The 25,251-nt window shown below is 41.9% G+C and overlaps 1 protein-coding gene across 2 annotated transcripts in view; it reads right to left on the reverse strand.

Annotated features, from left to right (window-relative positions):
• The window catches only part of SNRNP27 (small nuclear ribonucleoprotein U4/U6.U5 subunit 27), a 500,248-nt gene that overhangs the window by 248,090 nt on the left and 226,907 nt on the right, over positions 1-25,251 (reverse strand). For both annotated transcript variants that reach the window (XM_044083075.1, XM_044083074.1), the window contains exon 5: positions 12,563-12,627. In XM_044083075.1, coding sequence (XP_043939010.1) covers positions 12,563-12,627 — 65 coding nt within the window. The remainder of the gene's footprint in view (positions 1-12,562; positions 12,628-25,251) is intronic.

Below are 25,251 nucleotides of genomic sequence, written 5' to 3' on the forward strand. Positions count from 1 at the left end.
CAGCAGGCACTGTAGTGGGAGGAGCTGATTGAGCTGACCGTTGACTATGCCCTGGGGCTAGTACGCTTATCACCTCGAAGGCTCCCCCATCAGAAAGGCCAGAGGGCCCCCACTCCGAAGACGTAGGAACCCCAGGCCGCACCGACAGGGAAGGCTCAGAGGCCGATGTCGGGGCCGAGCTCACCAGAGCCGACGCTCCGAGAGGGAGAACGGGGTCGGACAATGGTCCGATGCCACTCGACCCCTCGGAGCATACTAGAAAGATCAGGCACCCGGATCCGTCCAATGAAGTTATCAAAGAGGAGATCGGGGTGGAAGAAGGAGCCGAAGGGGGAGGTATCTGCTCAGATGCCACAACAGTCATGGCTCCGAGGAGCTCCGGCTCTGAACTCTGAGGGAGAGTCGAAGGAGGAAATTTAGGTGGAGTTGTAATAGCTACCGTCTGACGAGATGGGCTAGAGATAATCTGGGCCAATACCTGAGACTTTAACAGCCTACTTACCACTCTCTCAAGGTCGTAATCTGAAAGTCTGGACGACCGAGAAGATCGGCTCAGATGGCTCCGCTCCGAGAGCAGGGGAGACCTCAGAGCCGAATGGATGGACTCCAATGAAGGGGATCTTGACCTCTTCTTAGATGGAGCCAACGGAGCAGAGGACACGTCGGCTCCAGCCGGAGCGGACAGTGAAAGCATGGGCTCAGAGGTATCGGCACCGAGTGGTGCAGAGACTGGAACCTGTGACTCAAAGGGATCGGCTCCAGCTGGAGCCGATCTAGGCACAGACAAGGAGCCAGCAGCCGAAGGCTTAGTACTTGGAGCCGATGGTTTTGCTGGTTTCGAGGGCCTCCCAGACGCAGACTTAGTCGGGGAGCCCTCGGCCTTTAACAATCCCCTCAGTATAAGTTTGTTCCTGCACTCCTGCAGGACTCCAGGACTGAATGCATGAAATACTGAACAAGAGTCCTGCAGGTGCAGGGGTCCCAGGCAGTAAACACAAGTGTGACAGTGTCAGACATTTTCTGACAGCACGAGTCACACTTCTTAAAGCCCGAGACCTTAGTTTCCTTTGGTTCCTTCGACATAAGTGTCGAGGGTTCACAAAGGTGAGAGAAAAACACTCAAAAAAACTATAAATTAACAATAAAAATGTTAATAGGGATACAGACACACCCAAGCACTCCACAGGATTCCTAAGAAAAAATAGGAAAGGGGCAGGCTTAAGGCCTAACCTAAGAGTGGAGGGGGGGGGGGTACAAGGGATAAAAAGGGAAGGTATAAAAACAGTAATAGAGTTAAAGGTAATTGCTAACTATTGAAAAGAAACTAGGTGAAAAATTAACCCAAAAGGCACACCTCGCAAGCGAAAGCAGCAATCGAGATCTGAGGAGTTGTCGCCTAGCATCATGGGATATAGGGTTGCCTCGAGCTGGTGAAATAAGCTCTCCAGCTTTAATAAGTGGCAGAGTCGGAGCCGATCATCCAATAAGAATGAAGGCAAGATTGACAACTTAACATTCATTGTTTCCAGGCTGACAATGTTGACTCCATAAACTTTTTAGGTACCACTGAAGTTTCCTCATATGCAGTCTCGCATATGGAATTAGTAGAATGCAGGATGCCATGACCCCAAAGCCTGCAGAATTCGTCTTGCAGATAACTGGGTTTTTGTTGCCATTTGTTTGAAGTATGTTGTCAGTTGCCTTTCTCTGGCGTAAGGTAAGCCATCTGGGCAGTTGTATTAAAGCTGGCACCCAGGAATGTAATTTGAGAGGGTACCAGTTGGGATTTCTTTTCGTTTATTGTGTACCCAAGGCATGTTAGAAGCCTTTTTACAAACACCAGATGTTGGAGTGTCTTTGTCCTCTGCTTGAATGAGACAGTCCAGATAAGGATAAATTTGCATGCTTGTCTGCAGAATGCAATCACTGGTGCCAGGCACTTTGTAAAGACCCCGGGTGCAGTAGACAAGTCAAAGGGCAGTGCAAAGAATTTGTAATGCAAAAAACCTACCTTGAAGCGGAGGTATCTTCTGCACGATTCCCTTACTGGGATATGCAGGTATGCCTCTTAAGTCTAGAGTCACTAACCAAGCATTCCTGCCCAGCATAGGCAGTAGCTGTTGTAAAGTCAGCATTTTGAATTTTGGAATGTTTTCAAAATCGTTAAGTCCAGTATTAGACGCCAGGCATGGTTTTTTCTGGGTACCAGGAAAAGTCTTGAATAAAAAGCTTGTCCTTTTTCCTTTTCTGGTACTGGCACTGGCTGAATAGCCCTTGTATCCCATGAGGGACAACTTGTTTCCGAGCCTCTGCCCACTGATTTTGTGGCAGATCTGGCAAACCGTTTGGAATTGGCAAAGTATGGAAATGAAATCTGTACCCCTAGGATACTATGTTTAATACCCACCTGCCCTGGGTAATTAACTGCCAATTTTGAACATGAAGTGCTAATTTCCCCTCCAAGGGGGCTGCCAAAAGTTAAGTGCTTGGTGAAGGTAGAGGGAAGTAATGGAGACTGCTTACTGTAGGGTTGTGATTGGTTTCCTCCAGATTTGGAGGTAGAGGCACCCCCTTGCTTTTACCTGTAAGAACCCTGTGATTGGTATCTAGAGCCTTTTGAGCGCCTGGATTTGCCTTGAATGGCTCTGTTGGACACAAAGGACCAATATTTAGTAGGCCAGTGCCTACTGGACTTGGGTGGATGCACTTGTAAGAAATCTTCTACAGTTTGCATAGACTTAGCTTTGTCTTCCATTTTCTTTAAAATCTCTTCTGCCTTATTACCAAACAGAGCATCATGACGCAAGGGGGCATCCAACAATTTAGCTTTAACATGATCAGGCAGATTTTGCTCCTTGAGCCAGACATGCCTTCTAATCACAGATCCAGTAACTGTGGCCCTGCAAGAGGCCTCCAAGGAATCAAAACCACATTGCAAAGTATGCTTTCCAACCTGTTCTGCTGAACGCAAAAAATCCTGTAATTCTTTATTTTCCACACAATCGGAAATAAACATTTTCTGTTTCAATAAGCCCCATAACATGCTGTTTATATTTAAGCATACGAAACTGGCAGTTTAAGGCCCTAATTGCCAAGGTTGCAGACGTATAAACCCTCTTTCCCCATCTATCCAGCGCCCTGGAATCTCTATCAAAGGGGGTAGGATTTTTGGATGTAGAGGCCTTTACACCTCTGGGACCCTGTGAGATAGGATCACCAGCAGGATTTTTGAATAAAATGTGGGAGTCAGGAACCCTGTAATATCTGTCTGGCTTACTAGGAGCTGGAGGTAGGGAATCAGGAGCCATGATTGACTCCTGAAACACAACAATGTCCAATACAGCAGGTATTGCCAAAGGCCTATGCTGAGGAAGAAGGAAATCCCCAAGTCTCTTGATTCACAGAAATCCTGACTCTCCCAGTGAAAATGTTGCCTTAAAGTATGCAAGGTTTCTCCAAAAGAGTAGTCCTCAGAAGGAGATGCAGATGGGATAGATTCTTCTGCATCAGAATCCTCATAGGGTGGAATAGAAAATTCCTGATCAGAAGAGGAATCAGAAGAAATGGAAACCTGATCTGAAGATTCATAATCAGTGCCTTGCCTAGGCCTCTTAGCAGGGGTGGAGGGTTGGGAACGCCTGATCAGGGTAATAAAGTCCTCAGCCATTTCGATCATCTGTTTTTTAGGCATAGGGCCCTGAGCACGTGGCTCATGCATCGGTTTTTTAGACAGATGTTTTTTATCTTGTTTTTGAGGCTGATGTCTTTTACATAATGTTTAGGCCTGAAGACACACTCAGAAGCCGATGCCTGCTCAGCGGCTCCGGATCCATCTAAGGGAGAGATCTGAGAGTTCAATACTCACAATCTCGCAGCATACCTGACACTGCATGGATCTCAGTAGATGCCTGCAACTCAAAAGTAGCTAGTATCAGGGGCTGCGAAAGAACCTCACTGAAAAACGGCGACTGGCTTATAAGTTTAGTCTGTTTTGGACCTCTACGATCTTTTTCTGTGCGTTTTTTGTGAACTCTGGTAGTCGATTACTAACAGACTACATTTCAGGGTTATTAAATCTTGATCCAAAATCTTTAGAAGCAAAAATATACAGATGCTCAACAGCGTGTTGGTTAAATCTAGCACAAAATAGACAGCAAGGCACATTATGATCGGAGCCTAGGCAAGGAATACAATACAAATGAAAATCCTTAGGAGGCGTTTGCTTCCCACAAGTAATGCAATTAAGTTTTACTGACGGTGGTAAGGAGCAAGAAAGTTTCCCCAATGAGGTACTCGGCTTTAGTTGAAGACTTTGGTTCTGAAACTTGAATGCAAAAATTTCAGGAGTCGGCCGATGGGCCCTTTAACTGCTTCTGCTTCGGGCACCACGTGGCAAGAAAGACTGAATAAAATGGCGTCTGCTGCATGTTTTATACCCCTGACTACCTGACTTCATGGAAGAGGAGACCGCAACCGACATAGGACCAAATACTTTATTAGGCCGATTGAGGGCAACCTGCCAGCAGATTACCCAAATGTAATGACTGCAACAGTGAAACACGAAGAACATCTAGGAATAGCACCAGAGCATTAACAGCTAGGGAGTAGGTTTCAAGGTGGTTGAAGACCTCAAGCTTTTTTATCTGGCGGAGTAAGAATGAATGGCGACACAAAACTTCACATTTAAATTTTCCCTTCTCATCTATGCTCAGACACCAAGCCTTTGGAACAAAAAGCACCTCCCTGTCTAAAAAGGCATTCAAAACCTTTGCGCTGATGTCCTTCACTAATGGCTGAATACTGACCTATGAAAGTTTCAGAACTGCTCCAGTGGCAACCACCTTAGCTGTGTCACCAGCATAAATATATTTAACACAATTTGTACCTAGCTAAACGGTTGCTTGAATGAGTCATCCTAGGGAAGCTCTACCCATCTTTGTGACATGCTTCAACATCTTAAAGATGGGCAATTGGAACTAAACACTAGCATAACCCTTCAGATCTCTGAATGCAGCAGTGGCAGACGTATAAAACCTTACCATGCTATGGGAGTTTACTGTGCCCTTGGGAAGATAATTTCTCCCAAGAGATAACCTTCTATACAGAGTATGAGCGTCACTGGATGTTTATAAAGAAAGCAATGGTGCACTTGGGCCAATTGTTTTTCAGACTGGGACAGGGAATACGGATCTTGTAAATGTAGCTCAAAAAAAAAAAAAACAGCAATGGTCTCTGCACAGGGAGCTTTGTGGAAGCCCTCTGCTGGTCAAAGACCTTCAGAAGACTGTCACCACAAGTTGGCCTTAAAGGTCAAACTAACCCAAAAGAGGTACAAGTCATCAAAGGCTAACATACCCTCACACTACCTGTTCCAAAGGCCAGGGGGAGAATTTGTTTTTTTTACACTTTTAATAGTCTCCTGGATGATTTCAGTGTCAGAAGTATTGACCAAGACAGGTAGAGAATTGCTGCTTTTTCTGTGGAGATACTTATACAAATGCTCAGTCAAGAGTACACGCACGCAGGACAACGTGCACGGTCCCAAAAACAGCCAAATCTATGAACAAAGTAGACCAGCACGTAAAGGATTGCTCCAACACAAATTTATTAACAAACCATTAATCCAAAGTAATGGTAATAAACCATTACCAAAAGCAAACCGGTTTCGGCTTAAACAAGCCTTTGTCAATGCTGAAAATGTAAAAAGTCTCCGCCATGTTTGACCATTTATATCCCAGCTCTTAAAGGGACATGCATATTAGCCACCAAATCATACATCTGCAGTTCCAAATGAAAAAAGTGAAAAACAAAATAACATATGTATATGCACTACACTTATATGGGAGATATATAGGTATATAAATAAAATATTAATCATATACATCTCTCCTGCTCTTCAGAATATGATTGTACAAAATGTATATACATATAATGAATTGTAAAAAACCTTATTATGCATACATATTTGTAAATATGTGCTATAATATAAATATATCCATATATCTGAGGAAAATACAATATATCCAATGAAAAAATGCATAGTTATATTATTAAATTCTCATCATTGCTGTTCTGATATATTTAATCCAAGTCTTAACAGACCCCCCCAGTTTAGTAATCCACTTATTTTCCATATCATTAAGTTTCTGGTGCCATCCTGCTTTGAAATTTCTATGTAAAATTATCCCATCTATAATAACAAATTTAAATGTAGCAGATGGGTGTTCAATAGTATGTTTGGACAGTGCATTTGTTATACGTTTGTTCCTAATAGCACTCATGTGCTCACCTATTCTGAATTTAACTGGCCTAGATGTCTGTCCAATATAAAAAGCAGAACAAGTGCACGTTGCTAAATACACCACCCAATCTGAACTACAATTTCCAAAGATCCTGATGTTAAAGACTTGAGAAGTGTTCTTACTTGAAAACTCAGTTGTTTAATAAATGTTGACAAGCAGAACAGTGGCCACATGGAAAACAGCCCTTTAATATGTCTCCAAATAAGGTAGTTTGTTGTATGGTAGGAATGCATCTCTTATGAGTAAAATATGAATTCATGTTTCGTCCCCTACGATAGGAGAATGAACATTGATCAGGTAAAATTTGATTCAAAATACCATGTGATAGTAGAATACCCCAATGCTGATTAATAATGTCTGTAAACCGATTAGTATTTGTCCCATAAGTAGTTACTAACCTCAAAGGTTGATTGGATTGTTGCTCAGGAGTTGCCCTGTCCCGTGGTTTATATTCCAATAATTCTGTACGTGTTAGCCTATTTGTTGCATCCATAGTTGTGAAAAGGTTGTGTGCTTTATAACCATGATTGATAAATCGTCTAGACAAATCAAGACAAATTAGAATATGCTTGTTCAGAAGAGCAGATCCTTTTGATCCTCATAAATTGAGATTTTGGAATATTACGGATGATGTGGCGTGGGTGGCAACTCTGAGCATGTAACAAAGTATTGTATTCTGGAAATTTTCGGTGAACTGAAGTAGCTAGTGTATTATCTGAAAGCCTAGTTACCAATACATCCAGAAACACAATATTTTCTTGCTCAATATTGGCAGTAAATTGAATACCAAAAGAATTGTCATTCAGATAAGATACAAACTCAGATAACTCATCCCTGTCACCACGCCACACCATCCAACAATCTAGATACCTGCACCAGATATCTAGATGTTGTATATATACATTGTGCTGATCATATATGAATGTAGCCTCATAATAACCCATAAAAAGATCTACATATATGGGTGCAAACGAGGCCCCCATTGCTGTTCCCTTGATTTGCCAATAGGCCTTTCCGTGATAGTAAAAGATGTTTTTACGCAACACAATTTGTTAACTTAATCAAAAAATTGTTAAAACCTGTGGAATATAAGTTAGATTTGTATAGCCAATATGAAACCGCAAGAATTCCTAAATCATGAGGGATGCTAGTATATAACGAAGCCACGTCCAATGTACAGAGCCACCATGAAGATTCTAATTGAGAGTCTTTAACAATATTAAGAAATTCAGTGGTATCCTTGATACGTGATCTAATTTGTATCAATAATGGTTTTAAATATTGTGCAAGGAAGGCAGACAGTGGCTCCGTTAGAGACCCTCTGCCTGACAATCGGTCTACCAGGGGGATGAAGTGGATCTTTATGTATTTTGGGTAGCAAATATAAATATTGTGGAGTTGGTTCCTCCACCTTCAGTTGTTTAGCTACCTGCTCACTTATAACACCCTGGTCAACTGCTAGATCTAAAAAACAGTCAATCTCTTCCTTAAAAGTTGGAGTAGGGTCAATGCTCATTTCCACGTAAAAACTGGAATCTGATAATTTACGCAAAGCTTCCTCTGTATATGTTGTATAATCCATGACCACAATAGCACCCCCTTTATCAGCCATAGTAATAACTATGTCATGATTACCTTTGAGTTCCAACAAAGCCTTTCTTTCCGCTACATTAAGATTACTAGAATTTGGCTCATACAAATTGGCAAAATGCAACTCCTTCATAACACACTCTCTGAAAATCGATACATGTTTATTCATAGGTGGAATAAAGGCAGATTTCCCAAATCTAAAGTCAGATTATCTTTGAGTAGTTTCACAATCTGCAAAGAATATCTTTAGGTTAAGTAATCTACAAAAATCATTTACATCCTGTAATAACTGATTTTCTGAAACAGGTGCACTTGGGACAAAATTTAATCCTTTATTTAGTAGTCCTATATGTATAGCAGAAAGATCGAAAGATGAAATATTGTAAACATTATTATTTATTTCACCATTTGTTGCAGTAAACTTTGTAATGTTGGGGTTGCTAAACCTAGATCTGTGCTTTCTGCCCCCCCCCCCTTCACTTGAGTCTAAAGGGGGCGGTTTTCTTTTAGCAGCTGAGGACACCTGGTGTGAAGAAACTTCACCATCAGTAGCAGAGGAGGTATCCTCTTCAGAAGTGGCATCAGATGTAAACTTCTGATGTCTAAGGGTAGACCTAGGACGTTTTCTGTTAATATTGTAAGTATTCTTATAATCATTGAATCTGACTGATTTCTAACAAAAGGTTTCCCTTTCTCGTAATCCATAAGGTCACGACTGAACTTATTAATTTTACGTTTCATTAGTTGTTCTAATATGGAAAGCTCTTTGGCAAGATCTGAAACATATTGCGAGTAAAACAATTCCTGACTGAATTGTTCAACCTCCCCACATAAATTTGGATCTCTGTAAGATGGTTTAGTATAGTCCTGTCATAATATCTTAACAATCAACAAAATGCATAGAGGATAAATGCTGGGCCTCAGCCCATTCCCTGGAAAGTTCCCTATCTATGTCAGCCACTAGGGGTTGTAAACGAATGTTTTTACATGGAAATGAGCATTGACCCTACTCCAACTTTTAAGGAAGAGATAGACTGTTTTTTAGATCTAGCAGTTGACCAGGGTGTTATAAGTGAGCAGGTAGCTAAACAACTGAAGGTGGAGGAACCAACTCCACAATACATAAAAGATCCACTTCATCCCCCTGGTAGACCGACTGTGTCAGGCAGAGGGTCTAACGGAGCCACTGTCTGCCTTCCTTACACATTATTTAAAACCATTATTGATACAAAGTAGATAACGTATCAAGGATACCACTGAATTTCTTAATATTGTTAAAGACTCTCAATTAGAATCTTCATGGTGGCTCTGTACATTGGACGTGGCTTCGTTATATACTAGCATCCCTCATGATTTAGGAATTCTTGCGGTTTCATATTGGCTATACAAATCTAACTTATATTCCACAGGTTTCAACAATTTTTTGATTAAGTTAACAGAAATTGTGTTACGTAAAAACATCGTTTACCTAACGGAAAGGCCTATTGGCAAATCAAGGGAACGGCAATGGGGGCCTCGTTTGCACCCATATATGCAGATCTTTTTATGGGTTATTATGAGGCTACATTCATATACGATGTTCAGCACAATGTATATATACAACATCTAGGTATCTGGAGCAGGTATCTAGAGGATTGTTGGATGGTGTGGCGTGGTGACAGGGATGAGTTATCCGAGTTTGTATCTTATCTGAATGACAATTCTTTTGGTATTAAATTTACTGCCAATATTGAGCAAGAAAATATTGTGTTTCTGGATCTATTGGTAACTAGGCTTTCAGATAATACACTAGCTACTTCAGTTCACCGAAAATTTCCAGAATACAATACTTTGTTACATGCTCAGAGTTGCCACCAACGCCACATCATCCGTAATATTCCAAAATCTCAATTTATGAGGATCAAAAGGATCTGCTCTTCTGAACAAGCATATTCTAATTTTAGTCTTGATTTGTCTAGACGATTTATCAATCGTGGTTATAAAGCACACAACCTTTTCACAACTATGGATGCCACAAATAGGCCAACACGTACAGAATTATTGGAATATAAACCACGGGACAGGGCAACTCCTGAGCAACAATCCAATCAACCTTTGAAGTTAGTAACTACTTATGGGACAAATACTAATCTGTTTACAGACATTATTAATCAGCATTGGGGTATTCTACTATCACATGGTATTTTGAATCAAATTTTACCTGATCAATGTTCATTCTCCTATCGTAGGGGACGAAACATGAATTCATATTTTACTCATTATAAGAGATACATTCCTACCATACCACAACAAACCTTATTTGGAGACATATTAAAGGGCTGTTTTCCATGTGGCCACTGTTCTGTTTGTCAACATTTATTAAACACAACTGAGTTTTCAAGTAAGAACACTTCTCAAGTCTTAATCAGGATCTTTGGAAATTGTAGTTCAGATTGGGTGGTGTATTTAGCAACGTGCACTTGTTCTGCTTTTTATATTGGACAGACATCTAGGCCAGTTAAATTCAGAATAGGTGAGCACATGAGTGCTATTAGGAACAAACGTATAACAAATGCACTGTCCAAACATACCATTGAACACCCATCTGCTACATTTAAATTTGTTATTATAGACAGGATAATTTTACATAGAAATTTCAAAGCAGGATGGCACCAGAAACTTAATGATATGGAAAATAAGTGGATTACTAAACTGGGGGGGTCTGTTCAGACCTGGATTAAATGTATCAGAACAGCAATGATGAGATAATTTTAATTTAATAATATAACTATGTATGTTTTCATTGGATATATTGTATTTTCCTCAGATATATGGATATATTTATATTATAGCACATATTTACAAATATTTATGCATAATAAGGTTTTTTACAATTCATTTTATGTATATACATTTTGTACAATCATATTCTGATGAGCAGGAGAGATATATACGATTAATGTTTTATTTATATACCTATATATCTCCCATATAAGTGTAGTGCATATACATAGGTTATTTTGTTTTTCACTTTTTCCATCTGGAACTGCAGATGTATGATTTGGTGGCTAATATGCATGTCCCTTTAAGAGCTGGGATATAAATTGTGTCAAACATGGCGGAGACTTTTTACATTTTCAGCATTGACAAAGGCTTGTTTAAGCCGAAACAAGTTTGCTTTTGGTAATGGTTTATTACCATTACTTTGGATTAATGGTTTGTTAATAAATTTGTGTCGGAGCAATCCTTTACGGGCTGGTCTACTTTGTTCATAGAGATACTTATACAAAACTGAAGGCCCTTTATAGCCTGGCAGCCTCACAGGAAGATTTAGACGCCACAGTCAAGCGAGAATCAATTGGGGGACTGGGTATATAATCATACGAATCCTCCAATTTTGCTCTCAGACACTTGTGCAAGTCTGCAGTGAGAGCCTAAGTCTGACAGACCCTTACCTCTGCTAACAGTGCATGACAGACTGAAGTCAAAGTCCCCCCTTGCTTAAAATCAATAAGGAGTTTTCTTTAGACACTGCAAGTAATGGTGGTTAGAGTGCTGCTTTCAGACCAATGTACTCATGTCAGTCTCCTCAGAGGCAGTCATAGGCATGAAACTCAGGTGTGGGTTGAGTGACCCTCCACCTCATTACTGGCATCCTCAAACTAATCTTCCGGGGCTACGTCGACTTTAAGGTGACAATAGTTCTATGGATGAATAAGTTGTTTTCTGACCTAAATGTTCCAGCATAGCATCCCTTATGGCTTAGTTTCAACCCAAGTCCTACAAAGAATGTCAGCAGTATAATCCGGACAAGGCGCACACTATGTAAGCACACTTGGCATGCTTATTTGTCTTCTGTATGCACACTTGCTCTACTTAGATGGCATCCCACAACTCTACTTGGAAATAAACATTTTTGTAATAGCATAAAAAACACTAACCAGAGAAATACATCAAAACTCTAAGAACAGGCTAACAGACAACTGTGTAAGGGGGTACCGGCCGTCTCACTTGTGGCCTTATCAGACTGCAAGAACATTTTCAAAGTATTGCACTGCATGACAAGAAAACAGCCAGCTGCACATGTGCTTTAATAGAGATGACAAAATACAGAAAGCAAGCGAGTAAGGTCATAGTGTAAGTGTAGGATTGTCTCAAACTCTGGCTGGACATACGACTCAACATGCAGCAGAGGCTCCTAAAGCTACTGCCAATAGCAGTGATTTAACAGTCAACTGCAAGACTTTAGGTGCTTAGATTAATTACCAGTTAAAGTATCAGTGTGAAACTTCGATTTTACACAGCTATTTCATATCACATCAACACTTCCCCTAGATTTATACAATGAAAATTATACACAACTTGAAACAAAACCTGAAGAGACGACCCCCAAATCTCCAAAACATACATTTCTCAAATAAAGAATTGGAGCAACAAATTTAAATGCAACGCGAAAACTATTAACCTGGTAATATCAGATCAAAATGTATTACAAGCTCGACACTGATGACAAAGACATGCTTATGATTTGGCAAGAACTCAGCAGACAATAAAGCCTTTTTACTAAAGCCTGAGGATTACAAACAATGTCAGAAATTCTGAGTGCTTCTCATGAATCTCCACAGAACAGTCCAAGCCTGCAACATACTGCTATTCAGAAAAAACCATTGTCTATCAAAACTGTCCCTTACCTGTATTTTCGTTTCTGTGAGATATTTACAGCAAATGCATTGACATTACCCTCAAGACGCTTTCCCTGCCAAAACAAAAACAAATATACATTAATGCCATATATCATTTCTGAACTTAACTGCATCTGTAGAGGCACACAACTGTAAGTCGTTATGAGGAATGTTACTCTTTCTGAACCTTAAATTCCAGGCTTTGTTCTTTTATATGGAAAAAAATCACAGATTTGGACACATGGTCACTGGATATTAACTCAAAGACTTCAGTTTTAGCCGTGCAGTGAGTTTCCTGGTTGAAGCTGTTTGTGCTCCTTACTGAGGGTGTTCCGGATTTTTGAGACATAAGGTTGAGAGCTACTGGGATATGCATCTGCCAGAAAGAAACCTTAAAATGTAAAGACAGTCGAAGAACTAATAAACAGCACCTCAAAATGTTACTGGAAAAGAAAATGCTGCTTGCTGGTACCAGATTTTACCACTGTAATCTCACATGCTTCTACTCACAGCAAGGACAATCTTACTACACAGTTTAAGCTGTAAATGAGGGATGCTACACAACTTTGAGAAACACCTCCCGTAACAGAAACTTATTCTGAGGAGTACCCAAAACATTACTCTAAGCAGCCCACCTTTTAAAATAGTGGCATGTCTTTTGTAAACTAGGCCCTATACAAACGTTCTTCGGAAATGAAGTCTGAAACATCACTTAAGATTAGTGCACTCTGAACACCTCCACAAACTGCTTTAGAGACAATGGGCAACTACACCACCCCATTGTAACCACCACTATTGAGTGTCAAACTTGACCACACTGAAAGCCAATATGCAGGATCTGCAATACCACTTGAACCTGGTGAATTCCATTAACATACTGATTTCTACAAAAATGTACTAAAACTTCAGTATGCTCAAGTTGTTTTGTAGCAATATTACACAGTTCAACACTCCATTCACTTTATTTTATCTTCATACATCTTGTGAGAGAGACATCTGTGCTTTTTACAGTGAGAGAGACATCTGTGCTTTTTACAGTGAAGAGTTTATTTTTATATATGATCTTTGCCCAGTTTGCCACTGCGCTCAGTTAGTGGTTGAAAGCATCAAGTAAAGCCCACTTACCCACTTATCAAATGGTAAAATAGAACTCTGCTTAAAATTACCCAAGTTTTAACATTCTAAAACATGTCAAGGCTATAAAATTATGCAGGAAATCCATAACTGTGTGCAACAGTCCTACTCTACCTCATGATGCTCATGTACATCAGCATAAAAATAAGTGGTTATACCACTGGGGAAAATGCTGGAAAAGTACAGTTTTGTACCTACCATAAATGTAGATGTTCGAGGATCCACATTGCTGCAGTCCTTACTATTGGGTAGTCCGCTGTCCAGTCGGCCCGAATACCAGAGTATAAGGCTGACGTCGGTCAGGGCGCATTAGACTGACGTCAGTACGTCAGGGTACTAATGCGCATGACCGACGTCATATCCTCAGTCTTTTCTTGCCCCAGATGTCAGAAGACCCTAAAAAGACAAGGCCCAAAATACCTGCACCAAACATATGTACAATATATACAAAAAGATATATACAAAAATACCAGCATATAACCTCACCTACACAACCACCCCTAAACACAGAGGGGAAGGAGGGAGGGTAAATTGGACTGCAGCAATGTGGATCCTCGAACATCTACATTTATGGTAGGTACAAAACTGTACTATGTTCTTCGTTCCACATTGCTGAAGTCCTTACTATTGGGTAGAATCCCAAAGCAGAGGTAAGGGAGGCTGGCAAATCAAAGAAGGAGCTGACAACATGCCTTGCAAAACAGCTGTGGCAAAAGCAGCCCTAGACTTAGAGTAGATAGGAAGGTGATAATGCTTAGAGAAAGTATGCACTGAACTCCAAGTAGCTGCCTCCAAAATATCCTTAGTTGCCACCCCCCTTAGAAATGCTGTTGAAGTGGCAGTAGCCCTAGTGGAATGAGGCCTAATCCCAGCTGGAATCTCCTTACCATGATGGGAATAACAAAATGCAATGCAAAACCCAATCCGCCTAGAAATAGTTTGTTTTGACACAGGCTTGCCCTGCAAACTCAAAGCAAAAGAAACAAACAACTGCTGAGACTGCCTAAAATCCTTAGTCCTGCTTAAATAATAACGCAATTGCCTGTGTACATCTAAAGTGTGCAAAATCTTTTCCCCTTTATTTTGGGGGTCTGCATAAAAAGTAGGCAAATGAATAGTTTGGTTTAAAGCCACACTAGAAACCACCTTAGGCATAAAGGAAGGATTAGTACGTAATGCTACCCTATCCTTATGGAAAATCAAAAGGGCTCTACTGCCATAAGGGCCTGCAACTCAGACACCCTTCTTGCAGAAGTAATAGCCAACAGAAAAGCAGTCTTCCATGACAAGTATTTCAATTCAGCAGTAGCCGCAGGCTCAAAAGGTTGTAGAGTAAGTTTTTCCAACACAAAATTGAGATCCCAAGCAGGAGTAGGAGCTCTACGTGGGGGTCTTGTATTCTTTGCCCCTCTAAGAAACTGCTTGAGCAAAGGATGCGAAAACAATGGTGGGTCACAATCATAGTGAGCTGAAATTGCTGCAGCATGAATCTTAATGGAAGAGAAGGACAAACCTTTGTCCAATAACTCAGTAAGATATTGAAGAGCCACACTCAAATTAGGCTCAGAAATCTCCAAATTCTTTGCTGTACTCCAAAATAAAAATCTCTTCCATTTTTCTGCGTACACTTTCCTTGTACTAGGTCTTCTAGCTTCCATAATCACATTTAAAACTTGTTGAGGAAGTTGAGACCTGCTGTGTTTCAACACAGAATATGCCAGGCTGTTAGATGAAGAGAGTGAAGCTTGACATTGAGCAAATGACCGTCCTTCTGAGATAACAGATGAGGAATCAGAGGTAAAGGCCATGGAGGCTTCCTTACCAGACTCCTTAGTAGTGGGTACCAGTGTTGCCGAGGCCAATCTGGAGCTATCAAAATCATCCTTGGCTGGTCTTGTCTGACTTTTAATAGTACCTTTGGAAGAAGAGGCAGAGGTGGAAAGGCATACACATGAAGGTTTTTCCAACTAAAAGACAGAGCATCCACTTTCCAAGCTGTGTGATGAAACCCCTTTGTGCAAAACTTTGGCAGCTGGTGGTTTAGTGGAGAAGCGAACAGATCTATGTCTGGAGTTCCCCATGACACTGTCAATGTCTGAAATACATGAAGATCCAGTTTCCACTCGTGGGGATCCATGATTTGTCTGCTCAACACATCTGCTAAGGAGTTCTGTGCTCCCGGCAGAAACATTGCCTGAAGAGTTAGTTGCAAGCTTAGCGCAGTCTCCCATAAAATCATTGCTTGCCTGCATAGAGGATAAGAATGTGTTCCCCCTTGCTTGTTGATATACCACATGACAGTTGTGTTGTCTGTTAGAATCAACACCTGCCCTGGAAGTAGTAACTCCTTGAAAGCCATTAATGCAAACTGGACTGCTAACATCTCCTTCATGTTGATATGTAGATGCTGTAGTCTGGCAGGCCACTTGTCTTGTATCCACTTTCCATTCAGATGAGCTCCCCAAGCAATGTCCGAGGCATCTGTCGTTAAAATCTGACTCTCCTCTGGCCGGGTCACAGAGAGTCCCTTGTTTAGGTGACATTCCTGAGCCCACCACAAAAATTCTTTTTGAAGGCAAGGTATTATTTGAATGACAGTGTCCAAATCCTGGCAGTGCTGTGTCCATACATTTTTGAGATACCATTGTAGCTTCCTCATATGCAGTTTGGCATTGGGAAGCACCAGAATACAAGATGCCATGAACCCTAATGCTTGAAGGACTGTCCTTGCAGTCAGCACGGACTGATGAGATAGTTGATGGAAGTAAAGTGATAGACTCTTTTGTTTGTCCGGGGTTAAAAAGGCCATCTGGGCTGCTGTATTCAGTCTCACACCCAGAAAGCACATGTCTTGAGAGGGTACTAGACTGGACTTTATTTCGTTCACAGAATACCCTAGGCATCTTAGCACTGCTATAACATATTCCAGATGCTGTAGAAGGTCTTCCTTTTCTTGAGCCAGAATCAGGCAGTCGTCCAAGTAAGGATAGATTTGAATTCCTTTTAGCCTGAAGTAAGCTATCACTGGAGCCAGAACCTTTGTGAATACTCTGGGCAGTAGATAAGCCAAAGGGCAATGCAGAGAACTGATAATGAGAATTTCCAGCTCGAAACGCAGATACTTCCTGCAACTTAGTCTTATAGGCACATGAAGGTAAGCTTCCTTGAGATCTAAAGTTACCATCCAGTGATCTTTGCCCAGCAGAGGTAAAAGCTGTTGTAACGTCAACATCTTGAACTTGGGAATGTCCAGATAAGTGTTGAGGATAGACAAATCCAAAATTGGTCTCCACGTGTTCCCCTTCTTTGGTACTAGGAACAGGCGAGAATAAAATCCTAGGCCCCTTTCTGATACAGGGACTGGCTGAATGGCCCCTATTTGGAGTAACTGAGAAATTTGCTTGTGAGCCTCTTTCCTTTGTGGAGGAGGAACGTCTGGCATGCCTTTGAAAGAGAGCAATGTATGGAAATAAAACCTGTAACCGTGGTGAATGATATCCAACACCCATCTGTCTTGAGTAATTAAATCCCAATTTTCCTTGAAAAGAGACAGTCTTCCTCCCAAAGGAGCTGCCAGACGAGAATCTACTGGCAGCTGAAAAGGCAGGTCATTGGGTCTGTTTACGAAAGGACTGACCCCTGCCCTCACCAGAAGTCTGAGCAGGTGAACTCCCTGTCCTAGGCCTAAAAGAACCTTGAGCTCTGCCCCTACCACGTCTAGACCTACCCCTAGACTGGGAATCATAAGCAGGATATGTCCATCCCTTAAGTAGGCCAATTTCTACTAAACTTCGGTGGCTGCACCTGCAAAAAATCTTTAACAGTTTGCATAGACTTAGCTTTGTCCTCCATTTTCTTTAAAACTGCTTCCACAGGCGAACCAAACAACACATCCGACTGTAAAGGAGCATCCAAAATCCTTGTCTTAACATGCTCAGCTAAATTCTGATCCCTCAACCAGGCATGCCTGCGAAGAACAGAACTAGTGGCAGCCACCCTCGAGGAGGCCTGTACAGCATCAAAACCACATTGCAAGGAATGCTTACCCACTTGTTCAGACACATGAACTAAATCCAGCAACTCTTTACACTCAATATCTTCCGCCAAAGCATCCACCTTAGATTTCAGTTGCGAAAGGAGATAATTCTGATATTTAAGCATGTGAAACTGACAATTCAACGCCCTCATGGCTAAAGTGGAAGTAGTATACACTTTCTTTCCCCATCTATCCAAAGCCCTTGCCTCTATCAGTGGGAACAGGGTTTTTAACCACAGAGGCCTTAACACCTTTAGGTCCCTGAGAAACAGTTTCCGGGTCTGCCCTAGGACTCTTAAAAAGATACTTAGGTACTATAGGGTGCCTGAAGCTCATATCAGGTTTAACAGGAGCAGGAGGCAAAGAATCAGGGTTCAGGGAAGCCTCTGCAAAAACATCTTCCACCACATTCAACACAGGAGGTATAGCTAAGGGCCTATGCTGGGGCAAAAACAAGAATTCCCTAAGCCTTTTCCTGGAATCAGAGTAATCCTGACCTTCCCATTTAAAGTGCTCCCTCATGGAATGCAGAGTCTCTGAAAATGAGAAATCCTCAGGAGGAGAAGCTGTAGGAGTGGAATCATCCACATCAGAATCAGAATAAGGAGGATACTCCTGCAAATCTTCCGCAGAAGACTCAGAAGCCTCTGAACACTGTTCAAAACTATCAAACTCCGGATCCACCCTAGGCCTCTTATCAGGAGGGGGCATAGAACCTCTAATCATAGTAATCAAATCTTCTGCCATTTTAAGCATATGTTTCTTAGGCACAGAACCTGAAATGCTAGGAGAAGCCCCCACTGAAGCTGAACTTGGCCTACCTCTCAAAGAAGTTTTGGCAACAGAAGGAGAGGCTCTAACTACCTTGGGAAGAGAGGGAAGAACAGTTACCTGAGAAGCCCCTCAGCCTGGCCTACCTCCTGAGAAGGCACATCCTGTAACAGTAAAGTCTCTGCCTGAGACTCCAAAGAAACTCCTGGCAAAACCTCTGGCTCCACTGAGCCTTCTAAAGAACCGACGTCCGGGACTGCCGGTTCATCAACCCTAGGCTTCGCTGTTTTGTCCTTGCGCTTCTTGGAAGCGGGCGCCGGAGCATCCGGCGGCATTTTATAATTGCAACGCTTCCCAAACACTAACCTGGCACAGTCTAACCGTCTCTTAATAGTGCGCTTGTTAAACCTAGCACAAGAGCGGCATCCAACAACGTTGTGCTCAGGCCCTAAACAAGGTATACACAAGGTATGGTAATCCCTATGAGGTATCTGTTTCCCACAAGAAATACAGTTATTCACTTTTTCTGACATCCGGTTAAATACTGAGGCAAGAAAAATCCAAAATGTTCCCCAACGGGGTACTTGGCCAACTCTGATTCGGTCTGAAACTCCGGCTTCGGAAATATTTCAGAACGCCAACCTGCACTCGCAAAACTGCTTCTGCATCGGACCATGCGGCAAAAAAGACTGAGGATATGACGTCGGTCATGCGCATTAGTACCCTGACGTACTGACGTCAGTCTAATGCGCCCTGACCGACGTCAGCCTTATACTCTGGTATTCGGGCCGACTGGACAGCGGACTACCCAATAGTAAGGACTGCAGCAATGTGGAACGAAGAACATCTGCATGCTTTCACAAGATTAACTGCCAATGGAATACTTGAAAATCTGATAATTTCATGTCATCTTCACAACTTAAAGGCTAGCTGCACATTTTAGGGGTCACTAAAAATGAAAGTTATTTTCACCATAATGATTGACAATGTGTTGTACTGTCCATCTGGTTCAAACTGCAGGTCTTTAGTTCAGGCTACTTCGACACCAGCCAATTCCATAGACTTCAAACTCCCTTGGCTCCCTCTCCCTTATCCACAACTCCCTACTCCTCACCCTAAATCCTCAGATTTAAATTTGCCCCATGACAACCACTTTCGATAAATATGTAACAAAAGGAGATACTGCCAGCACAGCTAGCTGGAATTTTGTAAATACGTCATTTGTGAAAAGGATTTATACAAGATGCTGGTGTTAGAACTGTATGTCATGTATGTATATCAAAGTGGTCTGTACAGACATGTTAAATGTTTGTGCTTAAAATGTAACCAGAGTGCACCCTGCTGGAAGAGAACAGAATGTACATGCACTATTCTGTTTAAATGCACATAAACAGTGGAAACTGTAATACAAGAGGTTAACTTCAGAAAAACAAGATGAAATCAAAATTACTTCATAAGCTAGGCCAAAGAAAATGTCTGTACTAGGGAGATTTCTGTATTGTCTTTACAGTGGCCCAATTATTAGTCTTGGAATGAGGAGGAATACAAATGTTTTACGACTTCTGAACAGAAGCCTTGTGTATTTTCACAGGCAGATGCTAAACACTGCCAGCTCTCAGCAGTGGGGTTTTCATATGAAGACTCAAGTCAGATGACAAAATATTCTACAAGCCATCCCTGCAGTAATTTGAGATATTAATTTAAAACGTCTGAAAAACAGGGTATTCTGTATTGTCTTGCACCTGACAAGAACCATTCACCACATCTGTGCTGCTCTGATGAAGTTACTATGGGAATAGTACAATTCTCTTAAATATTTAGTCAGGAATATAACAAAGCTTAGTTTAGATGTTTTTCTTTGAGATTGTCCAACAAGGTTTTAAATATTTCCTGCAATTTTTAATTCTGATATCACTGCATATATACAGAGTACTTTCTTGTTCTAGTAAACATTTTGAAACCTTTCATTGTTGCTGATCTTGTCTAGAATTCAGCAAGTTTTGAGAGTCTTTGCATATTTACTTGGTGACACTGAGCCACTGCTAACAGCCTTGCGTCTGGTAACACTACCATTTGTATTATGCAAGACTGGACACCCTTTAAGAGCCTTAAAACAGTTAAGGAGTTGGCTGGTGGCAATGATAGCTACCTTACACAGTCTGGGCAAAAGGGGGCATATCTACTCTGCCTGTGCCAACCTTTTCCAGGTGTGTGGTTGTGTAAACTAAAATCTCAGATAGTATCCACTACTGGGGTAGGGACACTAAGCACTGGTTGGACAGAGGGTGCTGGAGGTCTTGGCCACTCAGCTGAGATCTCAACTCTATAGTTGAGGCAGTGGGAGTCTTATTTGGGATTTAGAGCAAGAGGGAGAAACCAGCCCCAAAGTGACTGTGGTCTGTGTTCTCTGAAGGGAGAAGTACCACTGTGTACACTTACATAAATGTAGATGTTGAGTGTTATTCACTGTTGCAGTCATTACATTTGCGTTGTCTGCTTGCAGTAGCCCTCAGTCGACCTGATTAACAAAGTCTTGGGTCCTGCGTCGGTTGCTGTCCCTTCTTCCATGACATCAGGTCGTCAGGGGTATAAAACATGCAGCAGACACCATTAAAATCAGTATTTCTTGCCCCAGATGTCAAGTGCCCCCCCCAAATTGGGAGCAAAATAAAATTCAACACAAAAATATACCTCCAACCAAAAGCAAACACACCAAAAAGGCTTTTAAGCATAGTAAAAGAAAGATATAGTAAGAGAAAAACAGGGGGCTGGAGGGAGGGTAACCAGGACTGCAACAGTGAATACACCATCTACATTTATGGCAAGTGTACACAACTGTACTACGTTCTCAGTATTTCACTGTTGGTCATTACAGTTGGGTAGACTCCCAAAGTTATGGTTAGGAGGATGGATGTATACAACATTAGGCCAAGCTATAAGGTCCTGCAATTACAGCAGTGGCAAAGCCAGCCCAGGATTTAGAGAACATTGGAAAATGATCATGCTTGGTGAAAGTATGAACTGAACTCCAGGAAGCAGCTTCTAGAATATCCATGGTAGAACACCTCTGAGAAAGGCTGAAGTAGATGCAGCCCTGATGGAATGAGATCTGACCCCCTGTGGGATCAGATTTCCATGGTGCTTATAGCAGAAATGAATGCAATGGATTATCCATTTAGAAATGGTTTGTTTTGAAAAAGCCTTACCCTCTTGCCCCTGCAGCAAATGCTACCAGCAGTTCAGATTTTCTTTGAGGTTTAGTCCTGTCCAAGTAGAATCAAAGTTGTCTGTGCACATCCAATGGATGCAGAGTCCGTTCCCCTTTGTTCTGTGGTTTAGGAAAGAAAGTTGGCAAATGAATGGATTAAGAGCCACATTGGATACAGCCTTGGGCATGAAGGATGGATTGGTCCTGAGTGACCCCTGTCCGCATGAAAGATGATGAAAGGCTCCACTGCCATAAGGGCCTGTAAATCAGATATCCTAGTTGAAGTGATTGCTAAAAGGAAGGCTGTTTTCCAAGAAACAGTCTGCAGTAGCAGCTGGCTCGAAAAGAGGTAGAGTGAGTTTCTCCAATATAAAGTTAAGGTCCCAGGCAGGGGTTGGAGCTCTCCTGGGTGGTCTCAAGTTTCTGGCCCCTCTGAGATATTGCTTGAGCAGAGGAGGAGAGAAGGGAGGTTCTGTGCTATAATGAGCTGAAATGGCTGAGACGTGGATTTTAATGGAGGAAAAAAATCAGGACCTTGTGAATCTCGGTTAAGTATTGCAAAATCTGAGGCAAACTGGGTGCGGCTGTGCTCATCCCTTGAGATTGACTCCAGGCATCTTCTGCAAGATACCCTGAATGGGATATGCAGGTAAACTTCTTTTAAATCTAGAGTTGCCAACCAGGCATCCTTGTCTAGCATAGGAAGTAACTGGTGGAGTCTTGAATTTTGGAATGTCCAGAAAGGTGTTTAGAGTTGACCGGTCCAGAACTGGATGCCATGATTTGTCTTTTCTGGGTCCCAGGAAAAGCCTGTAATAGAAACCTTGTCCCCTTTTCCTCTTCTGGTACCGGCTGAATAGCCCCCATGTTTAAAGGGAAAGTACTGGTTTCTGAGCTTCTGCCCACTGATTTGGGGGCAGGTCTGGCCACCCTTTTGGTTTGCAACGTATGGAAATGAAATTTGTATCCCTGGAACACTATTTAAAACTCATTTGGCCTGGGTTATGAGTTCCCAGTTTTTTGCATGAAGAGCAATCTTTCCCCCCAAAGGGGCGGCTAAAAGTTAAGAGCTTGGTAATTTTAAAGGTAAGTCACTGAGACTGTTTACCATAGGGTGGTGCCTTATTTCCAGACTTGGAAGTGGAAGCACCCCATTGCTTAGTTCTGAAAGTCCCTTAGGACTGAAACCTGGTGCTTTTGGTGTCTGGGTTTGGCTTGAGTGGATATGGAAGGAGCTGGAAAGGGCCAATTTTTAGTAGGCCAGTGCCTGCTAAATCTTAGAGGTGGAACTTGAATCTTTCACAGTTTGCATAGATTTAGCTTTATCTACCAACTTTTTTAGAACTTCAGCCTTATTGCCAAACAGGCGGTCCTGGTTTAAAGGAGCATACAACAATTTTGCTTTAACATGATCAGGCAGAGATTGCTTCTTAAGCCAAGCATGCCTTCTACACACAGACCCAGTAACAGCAGCCCTGCAAGAGGCTTCTAAAGAAGCAAAACCACATTGCAAAGTAAGTTTTCCAACTTGTTCAGCTGAATGCAATAAATCTTGTAAATCTATTTTCCACACAGTCAGAAATAATCATTTTCTGTTTAAGCAGTTCCATGATATGCTGTTTATATTTTGGCATAGGAAATTGGCAGTTTAAAGCCACGATTGCCAAGGTTGCAGAAGTATAAACCTTTTCACCCCATCTATCCAGTGCCCTGGAGTCTCATTCAGAAGGGGTAGGATATTTAGCAGTAGAAGCCTTACTGTCCTTGGGCCCCTGAGAAATGGTTTCTGGGTCTGCAACAGGATTTTTGAAAAGGAACTTGTGGGACTTAGAAAGTACAGTTGTGTACACTTACCATAAATGTAGATGTTAAGAGTGCATTCACTGTTGGTCATTACATCTGGGTTATCCTGCTGGCAGGTTGCTCTCAGTCGGCCTGAAATCCAAAGTCTGGGGTCCTGCGTTAGTTGCAGTCGCCTCTTCCCTGACGTCAGGGGTATAAAAGATGCAGCAGACGCCATTTTATTCAGTTTTTCTTGCCCCAGATGCCCCCCAAAAGGCTAGGCTAAAATTATGTCAAAGCATACATGCACCAAAATAAGCTTTACCTTAAAATACACCACCTAGGTTGTATAGATTAGTAACCTGGACTGCAACAGTGAATACACTAACATCTACATTTATGGTAAGTGCAAACAACTGTACTATGTTCTGTGTTTCACTGCTGCAGTCATTACATTTGGGTTGAGTCCCAAAGCTATGCTTGGGGGGTGCTGGAGCTAAACAGCATTAGGAGCGACTGAGGCCCTGCAGAACTGCAGTGGCAAAGCCTGCCCTGGATTTAGAGTAGAGGCAGATTGTAATGTTTTGTAAAGATATGCATTGAACTCCAAGTAGCAGCCTCTAAAATGTCTTTGGTTGGTACTCCCCTGAGAAAGGCTGCAGCTCTGGTTGAATGTGGCCTAATGCCCTTAGGCACTGGTTTGCCATGCTGCGAGTAGCAGAAACGAATGCAGTGACCTATCCACTTTGAAATATAGTCTGCTTAGAGATGGCTTTGCCTTGTGATGCTGTGGTATATGCCACTAGCAATTGTTCTGTCTTTCTGAAAACAGAAGTTTTGTCCAAGTAGAATCTAAGTTGTCTGTGCACATCCAAAGAAAGCAGGATTTTCTCCAAATTGTCTGTGGATTTGGGTAGAAAGTTGGCAAATTGTTTGGTTAAGGGCTACACTGGAAACCACCTTAGGCATAAATGTAGGGTTTGCTCTCAGAGACCCTGTCTGGATAAAAAATGATAAAGGGTTCCACAGCCATGAGAGCCTGCAGCTCTCAAACTCGTCTTGCAGAAGTTATTGCTAGAAGCAGAGCTGTTTTCCAAGATAAGAACTTTACATCCGCAGTAGCAGCTGGCTCAAAATGAGGCAAGGTGAGTTTTTCCAAGACATAATTGAGGTCCCATGCAGGAATTGGCGTTCTCCTTGGAGGCCTTAAGATTTTGGCTCCTCTGAAGTACTGCCTTAAAGGATAAGAAGAGTGGTGGCTCTGTATTGTAATGAGCCGAAATGGCAGAGGCATGTATTTTAATTGGCAAGATAGGCCTTTGTACAGCATCTCAGTTAAGTATTGCAAAATCTGAGGAATATTTGGGACAGCTGTATCAGTTCCTTGAGCTTGGTTACAAGCGCAAAATCTCTTCCAATTCCCAGCATAGGATTTTCTAGTACTAGGCCTTCTGGCTTCTAAAAGGACATCAATCACAGCTTTACTGAGAGGTGTGGTTTCTATGGCTACATTAACTGCCATGCTGCCAGGTTTAGGGTCCTGAGCTGGCTGTGCAGAATCTGATTGTTTTGCTGGGACAGTAGATGAGGTATTTGAGTTGAGGCAAGGTCCAGGCTAGGCATTGGGACAAGTTCCTTAAGATTGGATACCAGTACTGGCGTGGCCACTCTGGAGCAATCACTTTTGGTTTCTCCTGCCTGACCTTTACGAGTACCTTAGGGAGGAGAGGCAGTTGAGTAAAGGCATACACGGATAGGTTTTGTCCA

This window comes from Protopterus annectens, chromosome 9.part0 (genome assembly GCF_019279795.1).
Source record: "Protopterus annectens isolate FY-2018-M chromosome 9.part0, PAN1.0, whole genome shotgun sequence".
NCBI lineage: Eukaryota > Metazoa > Chordata > Ceratodontiformes > Protopteridae > Protopterus > Protopterus annectens.